At 42.1% G+C, this 27,494-nt stretch overlaps 1 protein-coding gene across 5 annotated transcripts in view; it reads right to left on the bottom strand.

Annotated features, from left to right (window-relative positions):
• Positions 1 to 27,494, bottom strand: part of gpsm2 (G protein signaling modulator 2) — a 96,692-nt gene that overhangs the window by 32,724 nt on the left and 36,474 nt on the right. For all 5 annotated transcript variants that reach the window (XM_068037588.1, XM_068037591.1, XM_068037592.1 and 2 more), the window contains 7 exons: positions 21,983 to 22,125; positions 16,958 to 17,081; positions 14,521 to 14,636; positions 13,686 to 13,841; positions 9,508 to 9,616; positions 4,605 to 4,734; positions 3,534 to 3,604 (listed from right to left, as the gene is read on the bottom strand). In XM_068037588.1, the coding sequence (XP_067893689.1) occupies positions 3,534 to 3,604; positions 4,605 to 4,734; positions 9,508 to 9,616; positions 13,686 to 13,841; positions 14,521 to 14,636; positions 16,958 to 17,081; positions 21,983 to 22,125 (849 nt within the window). The remainder of the gene's footprint in view (positions 1 to 3,533; positions 3,605 to 4,604; positions 4,735 to 9,507; positions 9,617 to 13,685; positions 13,842 to 14,520; positions 14,637 to 16,957; positions 17,082 to 21,982; positions 22,126 to 27,494) is intronic.

Raw genomic sequence — 27,494 nt, 5'->3', positions numbered from 1 at the left:
CTTTCCATGCCTATTTACTAGCTTAAAACCTGTTATAACTAGCATTTTCCAGTTCTGATGAAAGGTTATTGACCTAAAATTTTAACAGTTTCTCTCTCCACAGATGTTGCCTGACCTGCTTAGCATTTCCAGCATTTTCTGTTATCACATATTTTCTTCTTTCCACTCGTGGGTAGGGGTTGAAAGCATGTTGACTGGGAACTAGCTAGAAAATTCCAGTAATTGCTGGCTCTACAACCTAGAACAAACTGCAATACATGACGAAATATCAACCTGAAATGTTAACTCGGTTTCCAACATTTTGTTTTTATTTCAGATTTCCAGCATCCACAGTATTTTTCTTTTGTGAAACATCGCTATTGTTCTTATATTTTCTGAGAGTTAATATTTAAAAGGTAGAAATGTGGAAACTCAAGGACCAAAATCCCAAACAGCATTCAGGACTTGCAAGAATGTGGTTAATTTTAACTTTTGCGTGGCCATCAGTCTGTGATGTTGAGGCCTTGGCCTCATCTGAAATTGGCAGATGAGCTGTAGAGGCCAGACAAGTGCCCTGATGTACATCACTGCTCTTTGGTTTCAGGAACGTCAGTCGAACAGGACACTGGCAGAGGCCCGCTGTATTTATCTACAGCTAAGGGGAACACTTCTGCATCTTCCGGGTCGACAAAAATATCCAAGTAACTCAATACTTTATTAACCATTTTCTGATCAGAATACCAATATAGAAGGGTGCAACATTCACAACGCAAGCTCCACCCCGTGTCACTTTAAATTGCAATCAGAGTCCCAACTACATCATTGGAACAGAAAAAGGCCAACCAGTGATTTCAGCCGAGTCATTCGGCTGCCTAGCAGTACACCTCTACATAAATTACAGGGAACTGACCATCGGGATAAATGGGGTAGGTAAGGTTCTAGACCCCAAATGAAAATTGGCCTCAAATGTTACAAAGTGAATGAACAACTTCAGATGATATTTTTCAACTAGGTCATCCAAAGTTAGCAGTTGCATTTTGATGCACCAAATGTAGAATGTCTCCAGTCAGAAAAGATTTACCTAATTTTGCCCAGCCCATGGACTAGTAAGAAGAAAAACAAAAGATGCAGCCCTATAAATTCAATTGTGCCCAAAAACATGAAATCGATGCTAACAACTCATTATACTGAGAATGAGATTCAGCCAGCGCTATCTGCATTGCTTATTGGATGTAGGCCTGTTTAGCATTGGGAAATCGAGTGTCTCCGACACTTCTTAAAAGCCAGCCAGCACCTATTAAAGGGCAGATACAATGTGGCTGAAGACAGCCGAAACATGTTCAAAGCAGTAAAATGGCTGCAAGAGAGTCAGAGATGGCACATAAATTCTCCAATACAGCTTTGGAGGTCCTGGTTGTCAGCAGAAGAGAAATTCTATTTCCCCCCAAGGAGGCTGAAAGCCCTCCAGGCAACATCTCAGATGACAGCAGGAAGAGATGTCTGTAGAAGTGAATACAAGTAGTTTAGCACACAGGACAATAGTGCAATAACCTCACCAGAGTTGCTGTTATGATTATTACTTATCATCATAAACTAACATTTAGCTTTATTAGAACCCTTTTTTGTAGTATGGTAACATGGGAAAACTTAGGAAATAGGGCACAGAGTATAGACAAGATGTCAAGGCAGGGAGTCTGGGAGATTGTGTCAAGTTTTAAAATGCTTACTTGCAGTAAAAGGGCGAGACCTTGAGAGCAAACAGTGCAAAACAGCTTGTAAGAACAAAGTGTAGATTTGCCTCACAATGAGATAGAAACCTAAATGTAAAAGCATTGAGATAAAGTAGTCAATACAAAGGGGTATTACCTGCGTAAATCTGAAAGGTTAGTAAGCATCACAAAATGATCCTTGGTTGGTTAAGACAGACACCCTTTAATACAAGACTAATCACTGATTGGGAGAAGGGAGGGTTAATTGGAAAGCTGCCAGGATAAAAGAAGTCTTGGCTTTGAGACTGCTCGGCAGAGAATTTTCGAACAACGAAGACGAGAGAGAGACCGACCAAAAAACTTGAAGACCAAAAGCTGCAAGAGAAAGAGTTGTGCGCTCTGCTGTCCAGTCTCTAATACGGGTAATATCTGTGTTAGACCGTTGATCATTGGCTGATCATATGACTATGGTTTATCTGAAAACTTAATAAACTTGTCCCTACCTTTATCTCAATAAAGTCGATTCATAATTTTTGTGCTGCCAAGTCTGTTCCCACCTTAAAAGGGGGCATAAAACACCCCTATCTTATCAAATCTTACAACACCCATTCTATACATTTATTAATGTCTTTTCTCATTTTGTCACAATCTTCCTTTGTATTAACGACATCCCCCAAACTGGTGTCTTCCGCAGCTTTAGAAATTGTACTTCCAATTTCCGAGTCCAAATCGTTAATGTAAATTGTGAACACTGGTCCAAGCACTGATCCCTGTGTAACACCACTTCCCACCTTTTGCAAGTCTGAGTAGCTGCCCTTAATTCATACTCTTTTGTAGCCAGTGTAGTATCCATTTTGATACTGTAGACTCTACACTTTCTAACCTTTGTCATGAGTCTATGTGGTACATTATCGATGACATTTTGAAAATCCAAATATATTAGGCCTACAGCATTACCCCAGTCTACTCTCTCTTTGTTACTTCTTCCAAGAAATCAATTAGTTTGGTCAAGCATGACTGTCTCTTGAAATCTGTGGTGACGACACGGTCTACTGAAAATTACAATGAATCCAGAGAGTATTGTCACACAGTGTACAGACAGAATTTCTACTGTTATGCTAGTTAGCCTAAATTCTTTATAGCGTTAAGGGTTTATACTCTTCCAGTCGTGAATGAACTGCTTCCTCCAATTAAACCCCACCCCGGCTACTGTCTCAAGCTGAATCAGACAGCTTGCAACGTCAGCATGCTATTGTACCCTGAGCTGAGCTTCTGACCCCATATCCTCTCCAACACCAAGATCTCCTACTTCCACCTCAGTAATGTCTGTCTCTGCCTCAGCCCATCTACTGCTGAAACCCTCATCAATGCATTTGTTACTTTGAGACTCAACTATTCCAATACCTTCCTGGCTGGCTTCCCATCCTCCACCTTCCATAAACTTGAGCTCATCGAAAACTCTGCTGCCCGCATCCTAACTCACACCAAGTCCCATTCACCCATCGCGGACCAGTCAGTCTGCTAACAACTCGAATGTAAAATTCTCGCTAGTGTTCAAATTCCTCCACAGCTCTGTGCATCCCTATATCTCTAACCTTCTCCAGCCCTACAATTCTCAAAAAAAAACTGCGTTCCCCCAATTCTGGCCTCTTGTGAATCCCAATTTCCTTCACTCTACCACTAATAGTCAAACCTTAGCTGTCTGGGCCCTAAGCTATTGATTCTCCTCCTTAAACCCTCGACTTCTCTGTTCTCCCTTAAGACTCTCCTTAAAAACTTCCTCCTTGGTCCCAACATCTCCTTCTCTGGCTCATAGTATGTTGTTACAATTTTAAATGCCAGTACCTTATCTGGTGTTAACTTCATTACTTCCATTTTTTCCATACTTTGTCGACGCCCTAATCTTGGTCGAGCACCTAGAATAATAATAGATCAATAAGAGTTTTTTTTAACTGCTACCTCAATTTTTGTTTTTTTAACTGCAGCAGAGGTACTTAACTGCAACCACTGTCCAATATAACCTCTTAATCTTTTTTACCCCAGCAAAAACCACTGGGACAATTTTCTATCCAGCGGGGAAAAGTATGTCTCAAAATGCTATTATTCTTTTTCTTATATTATGTGTCTATTCTTAACTGGAAACTATGATATAAACACATCTTTAATTATTTATTCAAGGTGTAAGGACTGATCTTATGATATCTTACGAAGTGTACAGAGAATGACTTTTGACATTACCCATGAAGTAGCCAAAGGTCTTGTAAATAAAGTTCAATAAAGTTTTTTTAAAACAGTTCCTAAACTTCATGACTCCCTGGCCTTAAGAATCCAATTTTTAAAGAAATATAAAGAACTTGTTTGTAACAGACATCTGTACAAAACTGAAATTACTAAAATCTTGGTAATAAATGCAAACAAGTTGTCATGGCATTATTTTAAGCAGAACCTAAGGTCTCCACCAAATGCACATTTCTATTCATTATCTTCACGTGCCTCTATGCACTGCTTCCCGTCCACCCCCCACTGCTACATTATAATTTTATTCAGCTCCGTTGTTTCATCCATATGACACACTTGGTAAGTTCTTGTGAGTATTAAAAAGATAAGCCTGTGCAAATGGAATTAAATAATCCCATGATACACTTTAGACCAGTGCTAATAATTACATTTCACTTGGCCACACTAACAAGAAAACAGATGAAATATTCAAGTACTTCTAACCATGACAAATCACTGTATTGATAAGCAGAAAAATGCTATCACCAAACATAATTTCATGCTAAGATCTGCAGCTCTTCAACAGAAACAGTAACAGGGCAACTTTGATGATTGCAGCAGGGAGCTGCATTCAAGCAGAGCCCAGGTTAAAGTTGGGGTCGCAAGAGACTTCCTTACACAGGATTTCTTTACACCCACCTTGCAAGTTACAATCCAGTTCATGGCTTGTGGCCAAGATGGAGTTGTTTGCACTGTAACTAATGCCCAAAACCATCTGAAGATCTGAAAGATTCATCCGAGCTGTGAGTTCACCACTTCTGTCCCTTACCTGTAAAATATAAAATACTGACATGTTAAAAGTACATTGCAGAGATTATTTGTATGAACTGCGACTCTATTTTATAGGACTAGCAGCTTCACAATGCCAAACAATGTCTAAAGTATTTCAAAAGCCGAACCTGCCTTTCATTTTCATACACAATTAGAAAAGCACTGCAAACCTCTGGTAGTTCGAACAGTAAATAATAGATTCAATTTCTACAACTTAATATGCGATTTTGACCAAAAAAACACAACTATTCATAAAACATATCTTCTTCACACCTAAGAATTTCAAGATTAGAATTCTCCTGTAAGTGCAACACTCAAGCTGCATTTATGTAGATTTTATCCACACATTATTCTTTATTTCATGCAGCATATTGGTTTACGGAATCTTTCGTGAAATACGAGTTTGCTTCTCAGAAACAATGGCCCCGATATTTACTGGGGTGGGAGAATTTCTGTTCGGTAAACCCAGAAGATGTTTTATTTGGTTCTGTCCAGATCATCAGTTTGATTTTATCACTCTTGTGATGACTGACAGATTTTCATATTTCATCTTGCAGATTATTCCACAAAGAGTACTTGGAAAATGGTGCTGATTCAAGTCTCAAAAGCAAGACAAGTACAGGCATTTTTAAAAAAACAGGCATGTTGCATCAGTGACCCTCAAATAGCATCTGTCCCAATTTCTATCACAGCCTCTCTCTGATCGACAGAAATCAAAAAGAGAGTTCATCAACACCAACTAGCAAGATTTACATAGTGAAGGATTATCTGATCTGGCTGATCATAAATCATGAGGGGTTTTGTTCGAGTAAATAAGGACAAATTGTTTCTAGAGAACACAGATTTAAAGGTAGTTGGCAAAAGAGCAAGAGGTGAGAGGAGGAGCAATTTTTTTTGTGCTGCGAGTTATGATGATCTGGAATGCACTGCCTGAAAGGGTGCTGGAAGCAGATTCACTAGTAACTTCCAAATGGGAATTGGATAAATACTTGAAGCAGAGAAAATAGCAAGGCTATGGGGAAAGAGTAGAGGAAAGGAACTAATTGGACAGCTCTTTCAAAGAGCCGGTACAGACATGGGAACATAGGAGTAGCCATTCAGCCCATCGAGCCTGCTCAGCCATTCAATACGATCATGGCTGATCATCTACTTCAATGCCTTTTTTCCCACACTATCCCCATATCCATTTATGTCATTGGTATTTAGACATCTGTCAATCTCGACTTTAAACATACTCAATGACTGAGCTTCCACAGCCCTCTGGGGTAGAGAATTCCAAAGATTCACAACCCCCTGAGTAAAGAAATTTCTCCTCATCTCTGTCCCAAGTGGCTTCCCCCTTATTTTGAAATTATGTTCCCTGGGTTCTAGACTCCCCAACCAGGAGAAACATCTTAGCTGCATCTACCCTGTCTATCCCTTTAAGTATTTTGTAGGTTTCAGTGAGATCACCCCTCATTCTTTGAAACTCTAGAGAATACAGGCCCAGTTTTCCCAGTCTCTCTTCATAGGACAGTCCCGCCATCCCGGGAACAAGTCTGGTGAACCTTTGTTGCACTCCCTCTATGGTAATAATATCCTTCCTAAGGTAAGGTGACCAAAACTACACACAGTACTCCAGGAGCAGTCTAACCAAGTTTCTATACAATTGAAGCAAGATTTTACTTCTCCTGTACTCAAATCCTCTTGTGATAAAGGCTAACATACCATTAGACTTCTTAATTGCTTACTGCACCTGCATGTTAGTTTTCAGTGACTTACTGACGAGGACACTCAGGTCCCTTTGTACATCTACACTTTCTAATCTCGCAACATTTAAGCAATACTCTGCACATCTGTTCCTCCTACTAAAATGGATAACCTCACAGTTTTCCACGTTATATTCCATCTGCCATGTTCTAGCCCACTCACTAAGTCTGTCCAAATCCCCTTGAAGCCGCTTTGCATCTTCCTCAACACACATTCCCACGTAGTTTTGTGGCATCTGCAAATGTGGAAATATTACATTTGGTCCCCACATCCAAATCATTGATATATATTATGAACAGCCGGGGCCCCAAGTACTGTTCCTTGCAGTATCCCACTAGTCACAGCCTGCCAACGCGAGAATGTCCCGTTTATTCCTACTCTGTTTTCTGCCCGTTAACCAATCCTTAATCCATGCTAGTATATTACCTCCTATCCCATGTGCTTTAATTTTGCCAACCATACTCCTGTGGGGGACTTTATCAAAAGTCTTCAGAAAATCCAAGTATATTACATCCACCAACTCCCCTTTATCAATTCTGTTAGTAACATCCTCAAAAAAAAGTCCAAAAGGTTCACCAAACATAATTTCCCATTCGTAAATCCATGCTGGCTATGCCCAATCAGATCATTATTATCCAAGTGTTCATTTATCACATCCTTTAGAACAGATTCTAGCATTTTCCCTACTACTGATGCAAGGTTAGCAGGTCGTAGTTCCCTGTTTTCTCTCTCTACCTTCTTAAATAGTGGTGTGACATTTGCTACCTTCCAATGTGCAGGAACCATTCCAGATTCTATAGCATTTTGGAAGATGATCACCAATGCATCCACTACCTCCATAGCTGCCTCTTTCAACACTCTGGGATGTAGAATATCAGGTCCTGGGGACTTATCAACTTTCTGCCCCATTAATTTCCCCAGTACAACCTTCTTGCTAATACTGATTTCCCTCAATTCCTCATTCTCCCTCGTCCCTTGGATCTCTAATTCTGGGAGATTTCTAGTATCTTCCTCAGTGAAGACAGACACAAAGTATTGGCTATTCTCCAGTCCTCTGGGACCTCACCTGTAGCCAATGAGGATGCAAAGATTTCTGTCAAGGCCCCAGCAATTTCTTCCTTTGCTTCCCTTAGTATTCTTGGGTAGATCCCTTCAGGCCCTGGTGACTTATCTACCTTAATGCTTTGCAAGACACCCAACACCTCCTCCTTTTTGATAATGAGATGACTGAGACTATCTACACTCCTTTCCTTAGGCTCATCATCCACCAAGTCCTTCTCTTTGGTGAATACTGATGCAAAGTACTCATTTAATACCTCGCCCATTTCCTCTGGCTCCACACATAGATTCCCTTCTCTGTCCTTGAGCGGGCCAACCCTTTCCCTAGTTACCCTCTTGCTCTTTATATATGTATAAAAAGCCTTGGGATTATCCTTAATCCTGTTTGCCAATGACTTTTCATGACCCCTTTTAGCCCTCCTGACTCCTTGCTTAAGTTCCTTTCTACTGTTTTTATATTCCTCAAGGGATTCATCTATTCCTAGCCTTCCAGCCCTTACGAATGCTTCCTTTTTCTTTTTGACTAGGCTCACAATATCCCGCATTATCCAAGGTTCCTGAAATTTGCCAAACTTATCCTTCTTCCTCACAGAAACATGCTGGTCCTGGATTCTAATCAACTGACATTTGAAAGACTCCCACATGTCAGATGTTGATTTACCCTCAAATAGCCACCCCCAATCTAAATTCTTCAGTTCCTGCCTAATATTATTATAATTAGCCTTCCCCCAATTTAGCACCTTCACCCGAGGACTACTCTTATCCTTATCCACAAGTACCTTAAAACTTATGGAATTATGGTCACTGTTCCCGAAATGCTCCCCTACTGAAACTTCGACCACCTGGCCGGGCTCATTCCCCAATACCAGGTCCAGTACGGCCCCATCCCTAGTTGGACTATCTACATATTGTTTCAAGAAGCCCTCCTGGATGCTCCTTACAAATTCTGCCCCATCTAAAACCCCCAGCACTAAGTGAGTCCCAGTCACTTTGGGGAAGTTAAAATCACCCACCACCACAACCCTGTTACCTTTACATCTTTCCAAAATCTGTCTACATATCTGCTCCTCTACCTCCCGCTGGCTGTTGGGAGGCCTAAATGGCTCTCCAAAATGGGTTTGGGGAGGGAATCTGCAATCGGATCCAACTGCTCTACACAAACATTGGTAGCGCAGTTTCCAATGGGTGGGAATCAGAAAGCTTTCTGATCAAATCTGGAGTCAGGCAAGGCTGTCTTTGCCCCTCTGTTTTGCTCGTGTGCGATATTGAACATTTTACCGAGTCCATCAGGAAGGATGCAAACATAAAAAGGGTGACGATCCCAGGCAGCAGAAGCACTCAGGTCAAAGCTTCCCTGTGCATAAACAATGTAGCTGTCTTCTGCTCCAATCCACTGTCTGTTCGCAGACTGATGAGCATTTCCAACCAGTTCAAACTGGCCTCGAGAGCTAAAGTGAACTGCAGCAAAAGCGAGGCCATGTTCTTTGGGAAATGGAATGACCAATCTTTGTCCCTTTCACAGTCGGGTCAAACCACCTGAAGATTCTGGGATATGATTCAGAGGAACCAGGGTGTGTGCCAAAAACTGGGAGGAGCATATAGCTAAGGCCAAACAGAAATTGTACATATGGGAGTGGCACTCCCTCGCCATTGTGGGAAAAAACCTGGTCATTAGGTGCGAAGTGCTCTCGGTGTTACTGTACTAAAGCCCTCCTGACATAGTATACAGAGGGGCTGGAACCAGTGTAAAACCCCATGCTGTACACATGACAATGTTTCACATGAAATGTATATTGTAAATATAACCTGTAATTACAAGAATAGTGAGACGCCTCAGAGTGCTACGTACAGTATTGAAAGAAACTAAATGGTATTACACTTCATGCAATGTCAAATTTGAACTTTTATATGATGTACTTTTTCAAAAAATATACTTTAAAAAATTTGTAAAGAAAAAGATTACCTCTTTTGAAATTTCAAAATGTTTCTCTGCAAAATGCATAGCTTGTTCATGATTTCCTAGTGCAGTGTAAGCATTTCCTAAACTCCAGCAAGCTCTCCCTTCACCAATCCTAAAATTTAAATTAAAAGCAGATTTAATAGATTTTGGCCATATTACTTGACTTTTTCTGTATTTTCAAGTTCTATTTTTCTTAAACAAGAATCTACACATACAGAAGTTATCAGAGCTATAGGCAGAACAGGTACACACATCTCATCTTGCAAAAAGTGGAATATATTGTACCAGTAATATATAAGGTAACATTTATGAAGAGATGCTATGATGAAACCAAGGAATATTAATTCATTTAAAACCTTTTGTTTATATTTTGTTTACTATTGATGGCTCACTGTATGTGGCTGGGGAGAAGGAGTTAGTACTTGCTTAAGTGCTTACAAATATGCAGCCCAATAATAGAAAGCAATGCTGCATGGCAAAAATTTGTTTTCTTCGGAAGGGTCACTGACCCGAAACGTTAACTCTGCTTCTCTTTTCACAGATGCTGCCAGACCTGCTGAGTGATTCCAGCATTTCTTGTTTTTATTTCAGATTTCCAGCATCCGCAGTATTTTGCTTTTAATCTAAAGCAGAACCTCTAAATTGGAAGAGGTTAATGTCAGTGGGATGAGAGGAGATATAGCCAGGGTAAAATGGAAACAAAAGACTGACAGGAAGAACTAATGGAACAATGGGTCATCTTTGAGGAGGAGCCATTTCAGGTACAAGCCGGGTACGTTCCAACAAGGGTGAAAGGTAGGGGAACCAAAGCCAGGACTCCTTGGATTACGAGAGAGATAGAGAATATGAAGAAAAAACAAAAAAGAGGGTATATGATGCATGTCAGGTGAACTCTAAATGAGAAACAGGCCAAATACAATAAGTGGATAGGGGCAGAGAAGAGGAAAATAAGACTGGCAAATAGCGAACATGAAAATAGAATGGCAGTTGACATAAAAGGGAATCCAAAAATCTTCTTCTGGCATGTAAATGGTAAATAGATAGCAAGAGGCTGGATGGGTCCTATTAGAGATGAAGAGGGTGATATATGTTTAGAGGCACTGGATAAGGCTCGAATACTGAATGAGTACTTTGTATTGGTGTTTACTAAGGAAGAGGATGCTGACAAAATAATCGGTAGAAGCAGAGAAGGTAGATACAGTGGATGGGGGTGAAAATTGATAGGCAGGACGTTCTGGAAAGGTTGGTTATGCTTAGACTGGATAAGTCACCTGTTCCGGATGGCTTGGATGCCGGGTTGCTAAAGGAAGTTGGGGTGGAGATAGTGGAAGGGTTTGTCATAATATTCCAATCTCCCCTAGAAACGAGGGAAGTGCCAGAAGATTGGAAATTGACAAATGTGACACCCTTCTTCAAGGGTGTAAGGACATTCTTGGTAACTACAGGCTGGTCAGTTTGACATCAGCAGTGGTTAAGATTTTAGAAATAATAAATCAGGGGGAAAAAACAAAATCAAACTCTTGGTTAGGTTTGAGTTAATTAAGGAGAGCCAGCACAGATATGTAAAAGGCAGATCATGCTTGACTAAACGAATTGAATTTTCTGATGAAGTAACAGAGAAGGTTGATGAAGGGAACGCCATGGATGTTGTCTATATGTATTTTAAGAAAGCATTTGACAAAGCACGACATAAAAAGGCTGGCTAACAAAATTATGTCTCATGGAAAAGGAGGGTCAGCATCAGCTGTGATAAAAAATGGCTTAAGGACAGAAAATTTTCAGACTGGAGGATGGTAGACATTGGTGTTCCCCAAGGTTCAGTGTTAAGACCATTGCTTTTTTTACTATATATAAATGACTTGGATATTGAAATACAGAGTAAAATGTCAAAATTTGCCAATGATAACCTTGGAGGTGTGGCATACAATGAGAATGATATGAACCACCTGCAACTGGACAGATAGACTAGCAGAACGGGCAGACAAGTGTCAGATGGAATTTAATACAGACAAGTGTGAGGTGATGAATTTTGGAAGAATCGATAGGAAGAGGAAACATTGACTTGATGGCACAGTTCTAAAGAGTGTACAAGGACAGCGTGACCTGGAGGTTCATGTGCATCCATCTTTGACAGTGACTGGACATATTGAGAGAGTCGTTAGCAAAGCTTATGGGATCTTGAGCTTCATAAATAAAGGTATCGAGTGCAAAAGCAGGGAAACTAGGCTGAACCTTTATAAATAATAATATATATAACTTTTATAAAGCTCTGGCTAGGCCACAACTAGAGTATTGCATCCAGATCTGGTCACCACAATTTAGGAAGGATGTGACAGTTGTTGAGAGGGTGCAGAGGAGATTTACCAGAATGGTTCCAAGGATGAGGGAATTTAGCTACAAGATTGGGTGGGAAAATCTGGAGTTATTCTCCTTGGGAGCAAAGGAGGCTGAGGGGAGAAACAATAGAGATGTACACGATTATGGCAGGTTTAGACAAGGTAGACAAAGAAAAGCTGTTTCCATTAGCTGACGGTACAAAGACTAGGGGACACAGATTTAAGGTTTTGGGCAAGTGAAGTAGGGTAGATGTGAGGAAGAACTTTTTTTTTTTTTTAAATGCAGCGAGTGGTAATGACCTGGAACTTGCTGCCTATGAGGGTGGTGAAAGCAGAGACGATCAATGATTGCAAAAGAAAACTGGATGGACACTTGAGGGAAATAGACTTGGAAGGCTACAGGAATAAAGCAGGGGAATGGAACTGACTGGACTGCTTGCAGAGACCCAGCATGGACTCAATGGATGGAATGGCCTCCTTCTGTGCCATAATGATTCTTATGACTCTAAATTTGTCCAGAATTTGCTGTAGCCAGTCAGCAAACAGCAACTGCTGTTCTTGCCCTTTCCTGTTTAATCTCAATATTTTGCTCTGGGAGTGCAAGATGGAAATGGTGCAGTACCCCATATCTGGAAACGGAAAGTTTCTTGTACTGTTCAATCTCCTTAACCAGATTGAAGGCTTGTGAACAACACCAAGTTAACAGAGTGGGTGAATTCAAATAAATATTTTTTATTTATTCGTTCGTGGCATGTGGGCACCCCTGGCTAGGCCAGCATTTATTGCCCAGCCCTAACTGCCATTTCAAAGGGCATTTAAGAGTCAACCACATTGCTGTGGGTCCAGTCACATGTAGGCCAGACCGGGTAAGGATTGCAGATTTCCGTCCCGAAAGGACATTTGTGAACCAGATGGGTTTTTACAATAATCGACAATGGTTTCTTGGTCACCATTAGACTAGCTTTTTAATTTCAGATTTTTATTAATTAGATTCAAATTTCACCATCTGCCATGGTGGAATTCGAACCCATGTTCCCAGAGCATTAGCCTACAGAAAGAGAAAAATAAGGGGGGAAAGAAAGACTGGATAGAGACAGTGGGTGAAAGAAAAGACAAATGAAAAGTTAAAAAAAAATCTCCAACTACAATTAAAACATGAAAAAGAGTGAGACTCTACACTCGATAGTTAACTTTCAGTGCTGAGAGAGGTTGACTGGCAGTAATTAACACTTATATTGTTAGAAGGGCACCTGGACTTAAAATGACTTGACGTAACTTTCTGAGACAAGTTAGTAATTGGAACCACAGAGAATTTACAACATAGAAAGAAGCCATTCAGCCCATTGTGTCTGCACTGGCTGAAAAATTTATCCAGCCTAATCCCACTTTCCAGATCTTGGTTTGTAATCATTCAGTGCATTTGAAAAGGTGAGGCAGAGAGCAAAATACTATTTTCACAAAAACAGCAAAGTGGCACATCTTGAACATCAAATTTTGGATTTTCATGTTTAACCATGCAACTGCCCTCACATGAAGTTGCTGTGCGATTCTTGCATAATTAACAGTAAACATAATTAGCCTCACCGTTACTTTGATAGCAAATTTTTCTTCTAAGTTAGCTTTCTTCAGACAGCTAAGTTTTCTTCTGATTATGAGCACCTGTTAATGTAAGCTCAGCTTTCTTTCAATGGTGCTGCCTATCATTGCAGTATCAGCACTGCAATGCATTTCAAACCATTTTTCATATAAAGAAATGCATTTATATTGTGGACTATGACCAGTCACGATAGCCTAAATGTGACATCAATAATGCATAGAGATTAAAGCGATTATTTTAAATTTTACCTATCCACAAGCTCTTGTGCTATCATAAGGTGTTTCAAATGGTATTCAATGGCCTTTTCATAGTCTTGAAGCAGAGTGTAAGTGTTTCCAAGGCTGTAACAAGCTTGTGCTTCCACAGCTCTGTCCTTCAGCTGTCGAGCAAGATGCAGTGTTCTCCTAAATGAATATCAGTAAGGTACACAGGTCAAAACATTTTGAAAATACCTATATGTTATGCAACATTTTCAAGTATGATTTTTGGTGTATTTCAGTGCTTCGAAGAAATTGGAACGGACAGGTTTTTCAAGAACTGTAAATCTAGTTTAAGTTCAAAATCAGATTAAAACACAATTGGGTATCATGGCCATGTGGATAAGCGTACCTTGTGGCATGGCACCAAGACAAACAGACCAGATAAAGTCCCAGGTTTGATCTCTGGTCTATGCAGTGCTAATTGACTAAGCCAGGTCATTTAGGCAGCCTTTCAAATTGGTCACTACATTCAAGAACACACACAGCTGTGATTCTACTATGGCCAAGTAAATATCTTGTGGTGTGGTAATAATGAACCACAGACCAAGAAAAGTCCCAGGTTTGATCTTTGGTCTATGCAGAGCTAAATGACCTCAAACCAAAGCAACTGAGGGCCATTCAAATTAGCCATAGCACCTCAGATTGGAGGAGGTCTTGTTGATCTAGGTTTACACATGAATGGCCACTTTGGTGAGGTCATGGAAGGATACAGGTATCATGGAGTCATACCTCAGAGTAAGTTTCCACAAAAAATGCTTTCACAAAATTTAGCTACTAGATTTCAAAATTAAGACAACAGTTTTCATATGCAAACAATGCTTACTTGTAATATTCAACTGCCATTGCAAAATCACCAAGAAACACATAGGCATTCCCCAGATTGCTACAAGCTCTCCTTTCAGCTGATTTGTCTCCAAACTCCTTTGCAATTTCTAAGCGCTGAAAATATGAAGAGTTAAATCAAACCGAATATCAAAAGTAGTTAACTTCAATATTTAGACAATAGTAGTGTACATTACAGTTTGCACTTTTATTTACTGGATTATTATATATGTTTGAAAGTGTGACGGGAAAAAAGTAGCACCTTTAAACTGAAATTAGAGGCATCTAGCCACTTTAAGTGCATTGCCCAGACGTTTCAGTTTCATTTAAAATTTCATAAGATCAAAACATAATTAATGCAAGGGCACACTTCATACACAAACAGCTAACTATACCTATTCAGCCCAGGTTTGATATCATCAGCCCCTTTAAAGTTCACAGCTTGATATTTTCACAAACTGGCTTTGACCAAAGTTCATACTAGAAAGGAATGGCACAAATTACACTCACTCCACTACTTTGCAGAATTCTCACAATATAATCAATCAGTCACTGGCTATAAGCAATAAAGGAAAGGCTGCATTTGTTGACAATGCTACCACTAGGTGGCGCTGCAGTGGTACATGTGCAAATGCAGCACATGCCACTAAAACGTCACAGTCTGCGACTTCAGGCAGCTGCCAGGACTAAAGATGGCGCTGCTCAAATAATCATACGAAGGCAACTAACCTAAACACATGGCAGCACACAATGGCGGGAGGGAGAGTGAGCAAGCGGGCCAGGGCTGGGGACGAGCGGAGCGGGCCGGGGACTGGGGGAGCGGAGCGGCTGGAAGAACAGAGTGGCCTGACAGAGCAGCGAGGGGGAGGGGGGCGGGGAGTGGAGTGGCCGGAGAGAGCAGCGAGGGAGGGGGGAGTGCAGCAGAGCGGCCGGAGAGAGCAGCGAGGGGGGGGGGGGGGGGGAGTGGAGCGGCTGAAAGAGCGGAGCGACTGGAGACAGCAGCTGGGGGGGAGTGGAGCAGGCGGAGAGAGCAGCAAGGGTGGAGTGGCTGAAAAAGCAGAGCGGTCGGAGAGAGCAGCAAGGGTGGAGTGGAGTGGCTGAAAAAGCGGAGTGGCCAGAGAGAGCAGCGAGGTAGGAGGGGAGCAGAGCTTGATGCATGGGTGAATACCCGTTGACGTTGCATTGCTGTACGCGTAAATCGCATGCACAGAGGCCAACCATGCGCGTTGCCTGAAGATGCACACGTCACGCGATGATGTCATCGGCGCATGCGCTAAACAGTCCTGGCAAGTCGGAACGCAGCGCACGCGCAGAGAGCAGGAGCCTGTCTGCGCATGTGTGCACCTTGGCGCAGACAGATGACATCAGTGGCCGGCTGCGTTGTCAGGAATCACTTTGTAAAGGAAAACTTTCTTTTCCAGTAGCTTCAATTAAATTTCTAAAAATAGCAAAACCTTAGGGCTGGATTTATACTCTGTTAGAAGGCAGGTAATTTGGATGGGGCGGGGGGTGGCGGTGGCCGGAGAATCGGCACAGAGTTATCCACCACAGAACCAGACATCGCAATGCCAGCTTCCGATTTTTTTGGGAGGCAGCAACGTTCCGTGGCAGCACCTCCACCACAATGCGACATAATTTAAATCTGTTATATACTGTTTTGCATGAATTTGTATCTAATTCACCGCAATCCTGTCAGGCGTTCGCAATCTAATGCGTGATTTGTGGCACTCACGTGCCGTCACTTTCCAGTATTTGAAAAACTGGTGCCACCGAGGGTAGAGACATTGGTGCCCGCAAAGATTAGGTAAATCATCCGTTGTTCCCTTCTGGAATTTTCTTAACACATCGGACATTGCCGCTCAGCTCAATCTACAGTTGTGAGGGAAGGAGCGAACTCTGCAAGTGAATACTGTTGAGGGATAGGGTGTGGAACTCTGGAATCCAACATCAGGAGATGCTGTTAATGGCATCGCCAATGCTGCGCCCGCTACGTGATGGCGGGGGGGGGCAGCTGCCATCATTATGCTAAATAGCCGCCATTTTGTGCACCCGCCATTGCTCTCAGCGGCGGGATAATAAAATTCAGCTCTTAATGTGGAGAATAAAATACTTCAAAATCAACAGACCAAGCAAAAGACAGTGTTGTTTTACATCCACAGAAGCATTGTAAAGTGTGACATCAACAGAAGAAAAATAAAAAGAATTGATGAGAACACTTTTAAAAGGGGTTGATGCCTTAAATAGTGAGACCTGGTGGTTTCCATTACCCATCAGGGTACAAAACAAGATTAATCCAGGAAGATCCAGATTAACTACTCCACTCTGCCTTCTATCTATAGAAAACATGAAGAAAAACAACGCATTTTTGATAATTTGCATCTCCATGCTGGCACCCTGAAATGAAGTTAGGATTAAAATACATTTTTCATATTTCTTACCTCCTTGTGGGATTTCACTGCTTTTCTGAAGTTTCCCAAAAGGTAATGTGTATTTCCTAGATTCCCATAAGCACGTCCCTGGGCTGCTCGGTCTCCAAGCTCCTTAACAATTGCTAAATCTTCCCTACGAATAAATTGTTTCAGGTAAATAATAGTGATTTCCAATGGTTAGTTCGGATTAGAACTTCGCTTAACAAAGAAAAAGACAAAGCAAGGATAAATTCAGTTAAGAAATACAAAGTAGTGGATAGTGCACCAGAAGTATAACAATGATCACTGTTCAAATTAACATCACCGCATACTCTTCGTGAAAGTCAGCCATTACCAGAATCAGTTTGTACATCTGACACTCAAAAGAACACACGAAGCAGCATATGGATTCATTATGAGTTTATGCTAGGATCAATTGTTCCCTTTTTTTTGATTGGGTGAGCGATTTCTTTAAGTGCGTGACCCCTTTAAATTTCTTTGTGCAGCCATGTGGGAACTTTCATGTTGCTGTGCAGCTTAGAGGGAACATTGGCAAGGATCCCTTGTACAGACATCCTAATTCCCTTACCAGCTCTTCATTCCCTTCTAGGAACAAACCAGTAAAACTGAATGGATAACCTTTTTCTTAAGGCTGATCAAAATTCTTCAAAGAAGATTATTTGATGTCAAAAAGAAAACATATTTTATGCACCATGAGCAATGCTTTGGAATTATACCATATAACATACAAAATTCCAGGTAAAATTAGTTGGATTTAATCGCTTCACACACCTCCCCCCCAGAAAAAGCCATGATAAAGTGAGCATTGGTCCTATAGAAAGTGAGTCTGGGGAATTAATAATGGATAATAAGGAGATGGCAGATGAACTGAACAGATATTTAGCATCAGTCTTCACTATTGAGGATACAAGTAACATCCCAGTATTAGCTGTAAGTGAGGAAATGGAAGGGAGGGAGGAGCTCAAGAAAATTATAAGCACCATGGAAGTGGTGCTGAACAAATTGTTGGAGCTATGGGCTGACAAGTCCCCGGGTCCTGATGGACTTCATCCTAGGCTGTTAAAAGAAGTGGCTAGTGATATAGTTGATGCGTTAGTTTTAATTTTCCAAAATTCCCTAGACTCGGGGAAGGTTTCTTTAGATTGGAAAATAGCGAATGTAACTCCTTTATTCAAAAAGGGAGGGAGACAAAAAGCAGGAAACTACAGGCCAGTTAACTTAACATCTGTCTTAGGGAAAATGTTAAAAGCTATTATTAAAGACTTTATAGCAGGGCATTTAGAAGAATTCAAGGTAATCAGGCAGAATCAACATGGTTTTGTGAAAGGGAGATTATGTTTAAGGACGGCGCAGTGGTTAGCCCGGCAGCCTCACAGCTCCAGCGACCCGGGTTCAATTCTGGGTACTGCCTGTGCGGAGTTTGCAAGTTCTGCCTGTGACTGCGTGGGTTTTTGCCGGGTGCTCCGGTTTCCTCCCACAGCCAACGACTTGCAGGTTGATAGGTAAATTGGCCACTGTAAATTGCCCCTAGTATAGGTAGGGGAATTGAGGGAAGTTGGGAATGTGGTAGGAATATGGGATTAATGTAGGACGAATATAAACGGGTGGTTGATGGTCGGCACAAACTCGGTGGGCCGAAGGGCCTGTTTCAGTGCTGTATCCCTTAAAAAAAAAAAATTATTGGAGTTCTTTGAGGGAGTTGCATGTGCTATGGATAAAGGGGAACCAGTGGATGTAGAACATAGAACAAAGAACAGTACAGGCCCTTCGGCCCACGATGTTGTGCCGACCCTTTAACCTACTCGAAGATCAAACTACCTGCATACCCTTCATTCTACTATCATCCATGTACCTATCCAAGAGTCGCTTAAATGTCCCTAATGTATCTGCTTCTACTACCACCGCTGGCAGTGCATTCCACGCACCCACCACTCTCTATGTAAAGAACCTACCTCTGACATCCCCCCTAAACCTACCTCCAATCACCTTAAAATTATGCTCCCTGGTGATAGCCCTTTCCGCCTTGGGAAAAAGTCTCTGGCTATCCACTCTATCTATGCCTCTCATCATCTTGTACCCCTCTATCAAGTCACCTCTCATCCTTCTTCGCTCCAATGAGAAAAGCCCTAGCTCCCTCAACCTTTCTTCATAAGACATGCCCTCCAGTCCAGGCAGCATCCTGGTAAATCTCCTCTGCACCCTCTCTAAAGCTTCCACATCCTTCCTATAATGAGGCGACCAGAACTGAACACAATATTCCAAGCATGGTCTAACCAGGGCTTTATAGAGCTGCAGCATAACCTCGCGGCTCTTAAACGCAATCCACCTGTTAATGAAAGCCAATACACCATACGCCTTCTTAACAACCCTATCAACTTGGGTGGCAACTTTGAGTGATCTATGGACGTGGACCCCAAGATCCCTCTGTTCCTCCACACTGCCAAGAATCCTGTCTTTAAGCCTGTATTCCGCATTCAAATTCGACCTTCCAAAATGTACTGTACTTAGATTTCCAGATGGCATCTGATAAGGTGTCACATCAAAGGTTACTGCAGAAAATAAAAGCTCATATTGTGGGGGGGTAACATATTGGCATGGATAGAAGATTGGCCAGCTAACAGGAAACAGAATAGGCATAGATGGGTCATTTTCTGGTTGGCAAGATATAACGAGTGGTGTGCCACAGGAATCTGTGCTGGGGCCTCAACTTTTTACAATTCATATAAATGACTTAGAAGAAGGGACCGAAGGTATGGTTGCTAAATTTGCTGATGACACAAAGGTAGGTGGGAAAGTAACTTGTGAAGACGACATAAGAGGGTTACAAAGGGATATAGATAGGTTAAGTGAGTGGGCAAAAGACCTGGCAAATGGAGTATAATGTGGGAAAGTGAAATTGTCCACTTTGGCAGGAAGAATAAAAAAAGCATATTATCTAAATGGTGAGAGATTGCAGAGCTCTAAGATGCAGAGGGATCTGGGTGTCCTAGTGCATGAATCGTAAAAGGTTAGTATGCAGGTACAGTACGTAATTAGGAAAGGAATGTTATCGTTTATCACGAGGGGAATTGAATATAAAAAATAGGGAGGTTATACAGGGCATTGGTAAGACCACATCTGGAGTATGGTGTACAGTACTCGTCTCTTTATTTAAGGAAGGATGTAAATGCGTTAGAGGCAGTACAGCGAAGGTTTACTAGACGAATACCTGGAATGGGCAGGCTGTCTTACGAGGAAAGATTGGACAGGCTAGGCTTGTATCCACTGGAATTTAGAAGAGCAAGAGGCGACTTGATTGAAACATACAAGATCCTGAGGGGTCTTGACAGGGTGGATTTGCAAAGGATGTTTCCCCTTGTGGGAGAATCTAGAACTAGGGGTCACTGTTTAAAAATAAAGGGGTCGCCCATTTAGGACAGAGATGAGGAGAATTTTTTTCTCTCAGAGGGTCGTGAGCCTTTGGAATTCTCTTCCTCAAAAGGCAGTGGAAGCAGAGTCTTTCAATATTTTTAAGGTAGAGGTAGATAGAGTCTTGATAAGCAAGGGGGTGGAAGGTTATCACGGGTAGGTGGAAATGTGGAGTAATCAGTTCAGCCATGAACTTATTGAATGGCAGAGCAGGCTCGAAGGGCCGAGTGCCCTACTCCTGCTCCTAATTCGTATGTTTGTGTAAATCAAGATGTTCAAGAGTGCTTGGTGAGAGGGGGTGATGATATTTCCTGTTCCATTTTTAGCTAGCTCTTAGCAGCATTAGCAAAGCTGCTTTGCAATGACTCATCCTCCTTGTAAGAACTAGCACTTACATTATGCACAGAAAAGTGGAGCTTTACCAAAAAGGCATTTGTTGTGGAGTAGCTGTGTGCTGCAAGAAAATATACCTATGTACCCAACATGGTTTGTCATCATAGGCTGTGAAATATTGGTCCTAAAAGTTAAGAATGCAATTATGGAGTATTTATCTTAGCTATCCACAAAATTCAGCAACATTTTCAAACTGCCCAGCAAAACAGAGGCAAGTGAATTGCAAAGTTTTGTTTGGGTTCAAATACATTTGCAGAGGAATTTCTATCAAAGGCTAAGATTGGCACGTCTAAAAGAGAATCTGATTAACATTGCTGATGACTCCGTTTCAAGAGATCATTTCAAAACCACGCGTCTTGATCAGTTCTGCCTGTAAATTCAAGTAGTCTTCCCCAAGTTGTCCCAATGGGCCTTTGGAATGTTTGGCCACTTTACGTCAAGTGGGATTTTCTTCATTTACATCAAAAACAAGAACAGAAGGCGCTTGAATGTAGAGACCAATTTGTGGTTGGATTTCTCCAAAATTAAACAGAAATGCCACAAATTGAGCTAGTAAACAAGCCAATCCTACTCACTAAAAGTTAGTCATCGAGCATTTCTTTAAAGTTCAGGTTTATTCAGTAGCATAGCATGGGTATGGCGCTATTTATGTTGCTTTCTCTCTTAAGCAATATGTTATTCTAGCCAAGAAAATAAAATCCTCTTTTCTATACAAAGATAACTTGCCCCAATAAGACAGGGTGGGGTGGGGGGGGAGGAGTGTACACATGGGACATGAATCTCTGAAGGGGCAGTTCAGCAAAAAAGAGCAAGAGCAAAAGTTAAATACTGTGGATGCTGGAAATCTGAAATAAAAACAGAAAATGCTGAAAATACTCAGGTCAGGCAGCATCTTTGGAGAGAGAAACAGAGTTAACGTCAAAAGGTTTACTCTGTTTTTCTCTCTACAGATGCTGCCTGACCTGCTGAGTATTTCCAGGATTTTTTGTTTTCATTTCAGCAAAAAAAGATTTGAACATCTACCCTAATAAAGATAGGGAGAGGCAGAATCCATCATAGCTTTTAAAAAGAAAGTGGATAATATTTCAAAAAGACCCATGTAAGTGGGTATATAAGGAGAGAGCAGGAGAATAAGTAGATAGCTCGTTCAGAGAACTGGCACAGCCACAATGTATCGAACGGTTTCTTTCCCTGCTTTAAAATTCCATGATTCCATTGAAAGAAGTTACTCACTCGTAGTATTCTGAAGCCTTTTGTAAGGCCACAACCACCTCTTCTGGAAAATCACATGGATCCTGTGTTCCTGCACAAGCAAGACTTTTCCCATTAGCATGGTATGCGTTGCCAAGGTTGTAAAGTGCTCTTGCTTCGCCTACCTGTTTAAAAACAGAAAAACAAATTCAAAATGGCATGGAGACCACCAACTACTCAAAGAAAAACAAATTCTGTAGCTGCAAACCATTTCTTGCAATGTAGAATAACAAATTATGTTTGGAATCAAAATCAAATTCTAATTCAAACTCTTAAGTTATCAATTGATCAAACAAGTTAGTAGTTCTATTTCTAATATGACCCTAAGTTAGTAAAGCCACAGTAACCTGGTACAAATATCAAATGCAAATTGTGCAATTTACCTTTAATGGGACAGTCTCTGAAATTCTGCAATTACTCTTTATGTTTCATCACCAAAGATCAATGTTTTCCAAGGTTAATTAGGAGAGAATGTTGAACTTCTCAGCCACAATTTTCCAGTTACTCATCTTTCATAAGTCAAAATCTGAAAATTTTAGGCAGGTGGTGAGAAAACTAACAGGGAAAAGTCTACTTGACCTCATCCTCACCAATCTACCTGTTGCAGATGCATGGATCCATGGCAGTATTGGTAGGAGTGACCACCGCACAGTTCTTGTGGAGACAAAGTCCCATCTTCACACTGAAAACACTGTCCATTGTGTTGTGTGGTACTTCCACCGTACTAAATGGGATAGATTCAGAACAGATCTCGCAGCTCAAAACGGGGCATCTATGGAGGTGCTGTGGGCCATCAGCAGCAGCAGAAATGTATTCAACCACAATCTGTAACCTCATGGCCCGGCATATCCCTCATTCTGCCATTACCATCAAGCCAGGAGATCAACCTTGGTTCATTGAGGAGTACAGGAGAGCATGCCAGGAACAGCCCCAAGCATACCTATAAATGAGATGCCAATCTGGTGACGCTACAACACAGGACTATATGTAGAACCATAGAAAAATTACAGCACAGTAGGAGGCCATTCACCCATCGTGTCTGTGCCAGCCGAAAAAACTAGTCACCCAATCTAATCCCACCTTCCAGCACCTGGTCCGTAGCCTGGCAGGTTACAGCACTTCAGGTGCATGTCCAGGTACCTTTTAAATGAGTTGAGGGTTTCTGCCTCCACCACCTTTCCTGGTAGTGAATTCCAGACACCCACCACCCTCTGGGTGAAAAAGATTTTCCTCATGTCCTCTCTAATCCTTCAACCAATCATCTTAAATCTGTGCCTCCTGGTAATTTACCTCTCCGCCAGGGGAAACAGGTCCTTCCTGTCTACTCTATCTAGGCCCCTCATAAATTTTGTACACCTCAATTAAGTCACGCCTCAACCTCCTCTGTTCTAAGGAAAACAACCCTAGCTGATCCAATCTTTCCTCATAGCTATAACTTTCAAGCCCTGGCAACAATCTTGTAAATCTCCTCTGTACTCTCTCCAGAGCAATTATGTCCTTCCTGTAACGTGGCAACCAGAACTGTACGCAATACTCCAGCTGTGGCCTAACCAGCGTTTATACAGTTCCAGCATCACATCCCTGCTTCTGTATTCTATATATACCTCTGCCAATAAAGGAAAGCATTCCATATGCCTTCTTCACCACTCTGCCTGTCCTGCCACCTTCAGGGACCTGTGGACATATACTCCAAGGTCTCTCATTTCTTCTACCCTCTCAATATCCTCCCATTTATTGTGTATTCCCTTGCTTTGTTTGCCCTCCCCAAATGCATTACCTCACACTTCTTCAGATTGAATTCCATTTGCTACTTTTCCGTCCACTCAACCAAACCATTGATATCATCCTGGAGTATACAGCTATCCTCTTCACTCTCAATTACATGGCCAATTTTTGTGTCATCAGCAAATTTTCCAACCATGCCTCCCACATTTAAGTCCAAATCATTAATATATACCACAAACAGCAAGGGACCCAACACTGAGCCCTGTGGAACGCCAGTGGAAACCGCTTTCCATTTGCAAAAGCAGCCGACTACTACCCTTTGTTTCCTGTCACTGAGCCAATTCTGGATCCAACCTGCCACATTCCCCGGTATCCCATGGGTTTTCATTTTTCTGACCAGTCTGCCATGCGGGATCTCGTCAAATGCCTTACTAAAATCCATGTGGACCACATCCACCGCACTGTCCTCATCAATCCTCCTTGTTACTTCAATCAAACGAGGAAGACACGACCTTCCCTTAGCAAATCCATGCTGACTATCCCTGATTAATCCGTGCCTTTCTGAGTGTCAGTTTATTCTGTCTCTCAGAATTGATTCTAATAATATGCTAAACAGGAGAAGCAGCCTTCTATTGACAGGGCTAAAGTGATCCCACAACCAACAGAGCAGATCTAAGCTCTGCAGTCCTGCCACATCCAGTGATGAATGGTGGTGGACAATTAAACAACTAACCGGAGGAGGAAGCTCCACAAACACCCCAATCCTCACTGATGGGGGAGCCCAGCATGTCAGCACAAAAGACAATGCTGAAGCACTTGCGCCCATCGTCACCCAGAAGTGCCGAGTGGATGATCTATCTCAGCCTCCTCCTGAGGTCCCCAGCACCACAGATGCCAGTCTTCAGTTAATTCAATTCACTCCATGTGATATCAAGAAATGGCTGAAAGTATTGGATACAGCAAAGGCCACGGACTCTGACAACATCCCGGCTGTAGTACTGAAGACTTGTGCTCCAGAACTAACCAAACCCCTAGCCAAGCTGTTCCAGTACAGCTACAACACTGGCATCTACCCAACAGGGAAAATTACCTAGGTATGTCCTGTACACAAAAAGCAGGACAAATCCAATCCAGCCAATTACCGTCCCAACAGTTTACTATCAATCATCAGCAAAGTGATGGAAGGTGTCATTGACAGTATTGTCAAGTGGCATTTACTCAGCAATAACCTGCTCATTGATGCTCAGTTTGGGTTGCGCCAGGGGTATTCTGCTCCAGACCTCATTACAGCCTTGGTCCAAATGTAGACAAAAGAGCTGAATCCCAGAGGTGAGGTGAGAGTGACTGCCCTTGACATTAAGGCACTATCTGACAGAGTGTGGCATCACGGAGCCCCAGCAAAATAGAAATCAATGGGAATTAGGAGGAAATCTCTCCACTGGTTGGAGTCATACCTAGCACAGAGGAAGATGGTTGTGATTGTTGGAGCCCAATCACCTTAGCCCCAGGACATTGGTGCAGGTATTCCTCAGGGTAGTGTCCTCGGCCCAACCATCTTCAGCTGCTCATCAATGACCTTCCCTCCAAGATAAGGTCAGAAGCAGAGATGTTCACTGATAATTGCACAGTGTCCAGTACAATTCATGATTCCTTAGATAATGAAGTAGTCCGTGCCTGCATACAGCAACGCTTGGACAATATCTAAGCTTGGGCTGATAAGTGGCTAGTAACATTTGCACCACACAAGTGCCAGGCAACGACTATCTCTAGCAAGAGGCAATCTAGCCATCTCCCGTTGACGTTCAACTGCATTATCATCGCTGAATCCCCAACTATCAACATCCTGGGGTTACCATCCATATAAATACAGTGGCTACAAGAGCAGGTCAGAGGCTGGGAATCCTGCAGTGAGTAAACTCACTTCCTGACTCCCCAAAGCCTGTCCACCATCTACAAGGCACAAGTCAGGAGCGTGATGCAATACTCGCTACTTGCCGGGATGCGTGTAGCCGGGATGTGTGCAGCACCAACAACACTCAAGAAGCTCAACACCATCCAGGACAAACACCTGCTTGATTGGCACCCCATCCACCACCGTAAACATTTACTCCCTCCACCATAGGTGCACAGTGGCAGCAGTACGTACCATCTATAAGATGCACTGCTGCAACTCACCAAGCCTCCTTTGACAGCACCTTCCAAACCTACAACCTAGAAGAACAAGGGCAGCAGATGCATAGCAACACCACCGCCTGCAAGTTCCTCTCCAAGCCACGTACCATCCTGGAACTGTATCAACATTCCTTTACTGTTGCTGGATCAAAAACCTGGAACTCCCTCCCTTACAGCACTGTGGGTGCACCTAAACCATATGGACTGCAGCTGTTCAAGAAGGCAGCTCACTAACACCTTCTCAGGGGCACAAATGCTGGCCCACATCCAATGAAATAAGAAAGCAGTAATTTTTAAATCACAATAACTGTAGTAAACTATAAGCAGCAGTAGCTGAACTCTGGTAACTTACCTAATTGACATGTTAAGATGATCCTTCATCTTTAATCCACTCTCTGCCCCACACCGCCCCCCTGCCCCCCCCCCCCAACCTTCTTCGGAAAAATATGCTGGCAATCCTTTGGTACTTCAATTAGAGATTCTGCACTGCGGCCAAATATCAACAGAGTACATAGGAGGCTGTTAACAAAAATGAGAGCACATGGAATTGGAGGCAACCATTAACTTGGATAGGGAACTTTTTTTGTTTACTCATTCATTGGATCTGAGCATCACTGACTAGACTCACATTTATTGCCCTTCCCTTACTATCCTAAAGATGGTGATGAGCCACCTTCTTAAGCTGCTGCAGTCCATGTGGTGTAGGCACATCCACAGTGCTGTTAGGGAGCTCGTTCCAGGATTTTGACCCAGCAACAATGAAGAAGCTGCAATACAGTTATCGGTTAGGAGGTAGGAGACAAAATAAGGGTAATGGGTATGTACTGAAATTGGCATGATGTGACTAGTGGAGTTCCCCAAGAATCTGTACTGGCATTTCATCTTTTCACTATATTTATAAATGATTCAGAAGATGTATAGCTCGCTATTCCTCAAAGTTTGCTGGCAACACTGAGGTGGCACAATTAGTATAGATTAGAAGCAGAAAGTTGCAAAGGGACAATTGATAGATTAAGTGAGTGGAAAAAACTGTTACAAATGGAGTTCAATATGGCAAAGTGTGAGGTTATCCACTTTGCAACCGAGAAAGATAGACCAGAGTAATTTTTAAATGGCGAGAAGCTCGCAACTGTAGATGAGCAGGGAGATTGAGGGGTCCAAAAACAGGTTGCTAAAAGCTACAGCACTGGTACGAAAAAACTTCAGTAGTCTAATGGAATGTTGGCCTTTACCTCAAGGGAGCCTGAAGTTATATTGCAGCTGCAGAGTTCTGTTTAGATCCCATCTGTAGTCCTGTATTCAGTTCTGGGCACCATACTTCAGGAAGGATAAAATGACCTTGGAAGGGGTGCAGCGCTGATTTACCAGAATGATACTGGCGCTAAAAAGGTAAAATTATGAAGACAGATTGCATAGACTAGGCTTGTTATCCTTTGCATATAAAAAAGATGAAGGGGTGTTCTAATTGAAGCATTATGATCAAAAGGAGTTCATTTGTCAGATATGGAGAAACTATTTCCCTGGTGGGAAATCCAGAACAACGGGCATGGAATTAAAATTGGAGAGCTAGGCTGTTCAAGGATCATGTCAGGAAGCA

The sequence above is a fragment of the Heterodontus francisci genome, chromosome 8 (assembly GCF_036365525.1).
Source record: "Heterodontus francisci isolate sHetFra1 chromosome 8, sHetFra1.hap1, whole genome shotgun sequence".
NCBI classification, from domain to species: Eukaryota; Metazoa; Chordata; class Chondrichthyes; order Heterodontiformes; family Heterodontidae; genus Heterodontus; species Heterodontus francisci.
The sequence above is the reverse complement of the archived record's forward strand: the minus strand, read 5'-3'. Positions and strand labels throughout refer to the sequence as shown.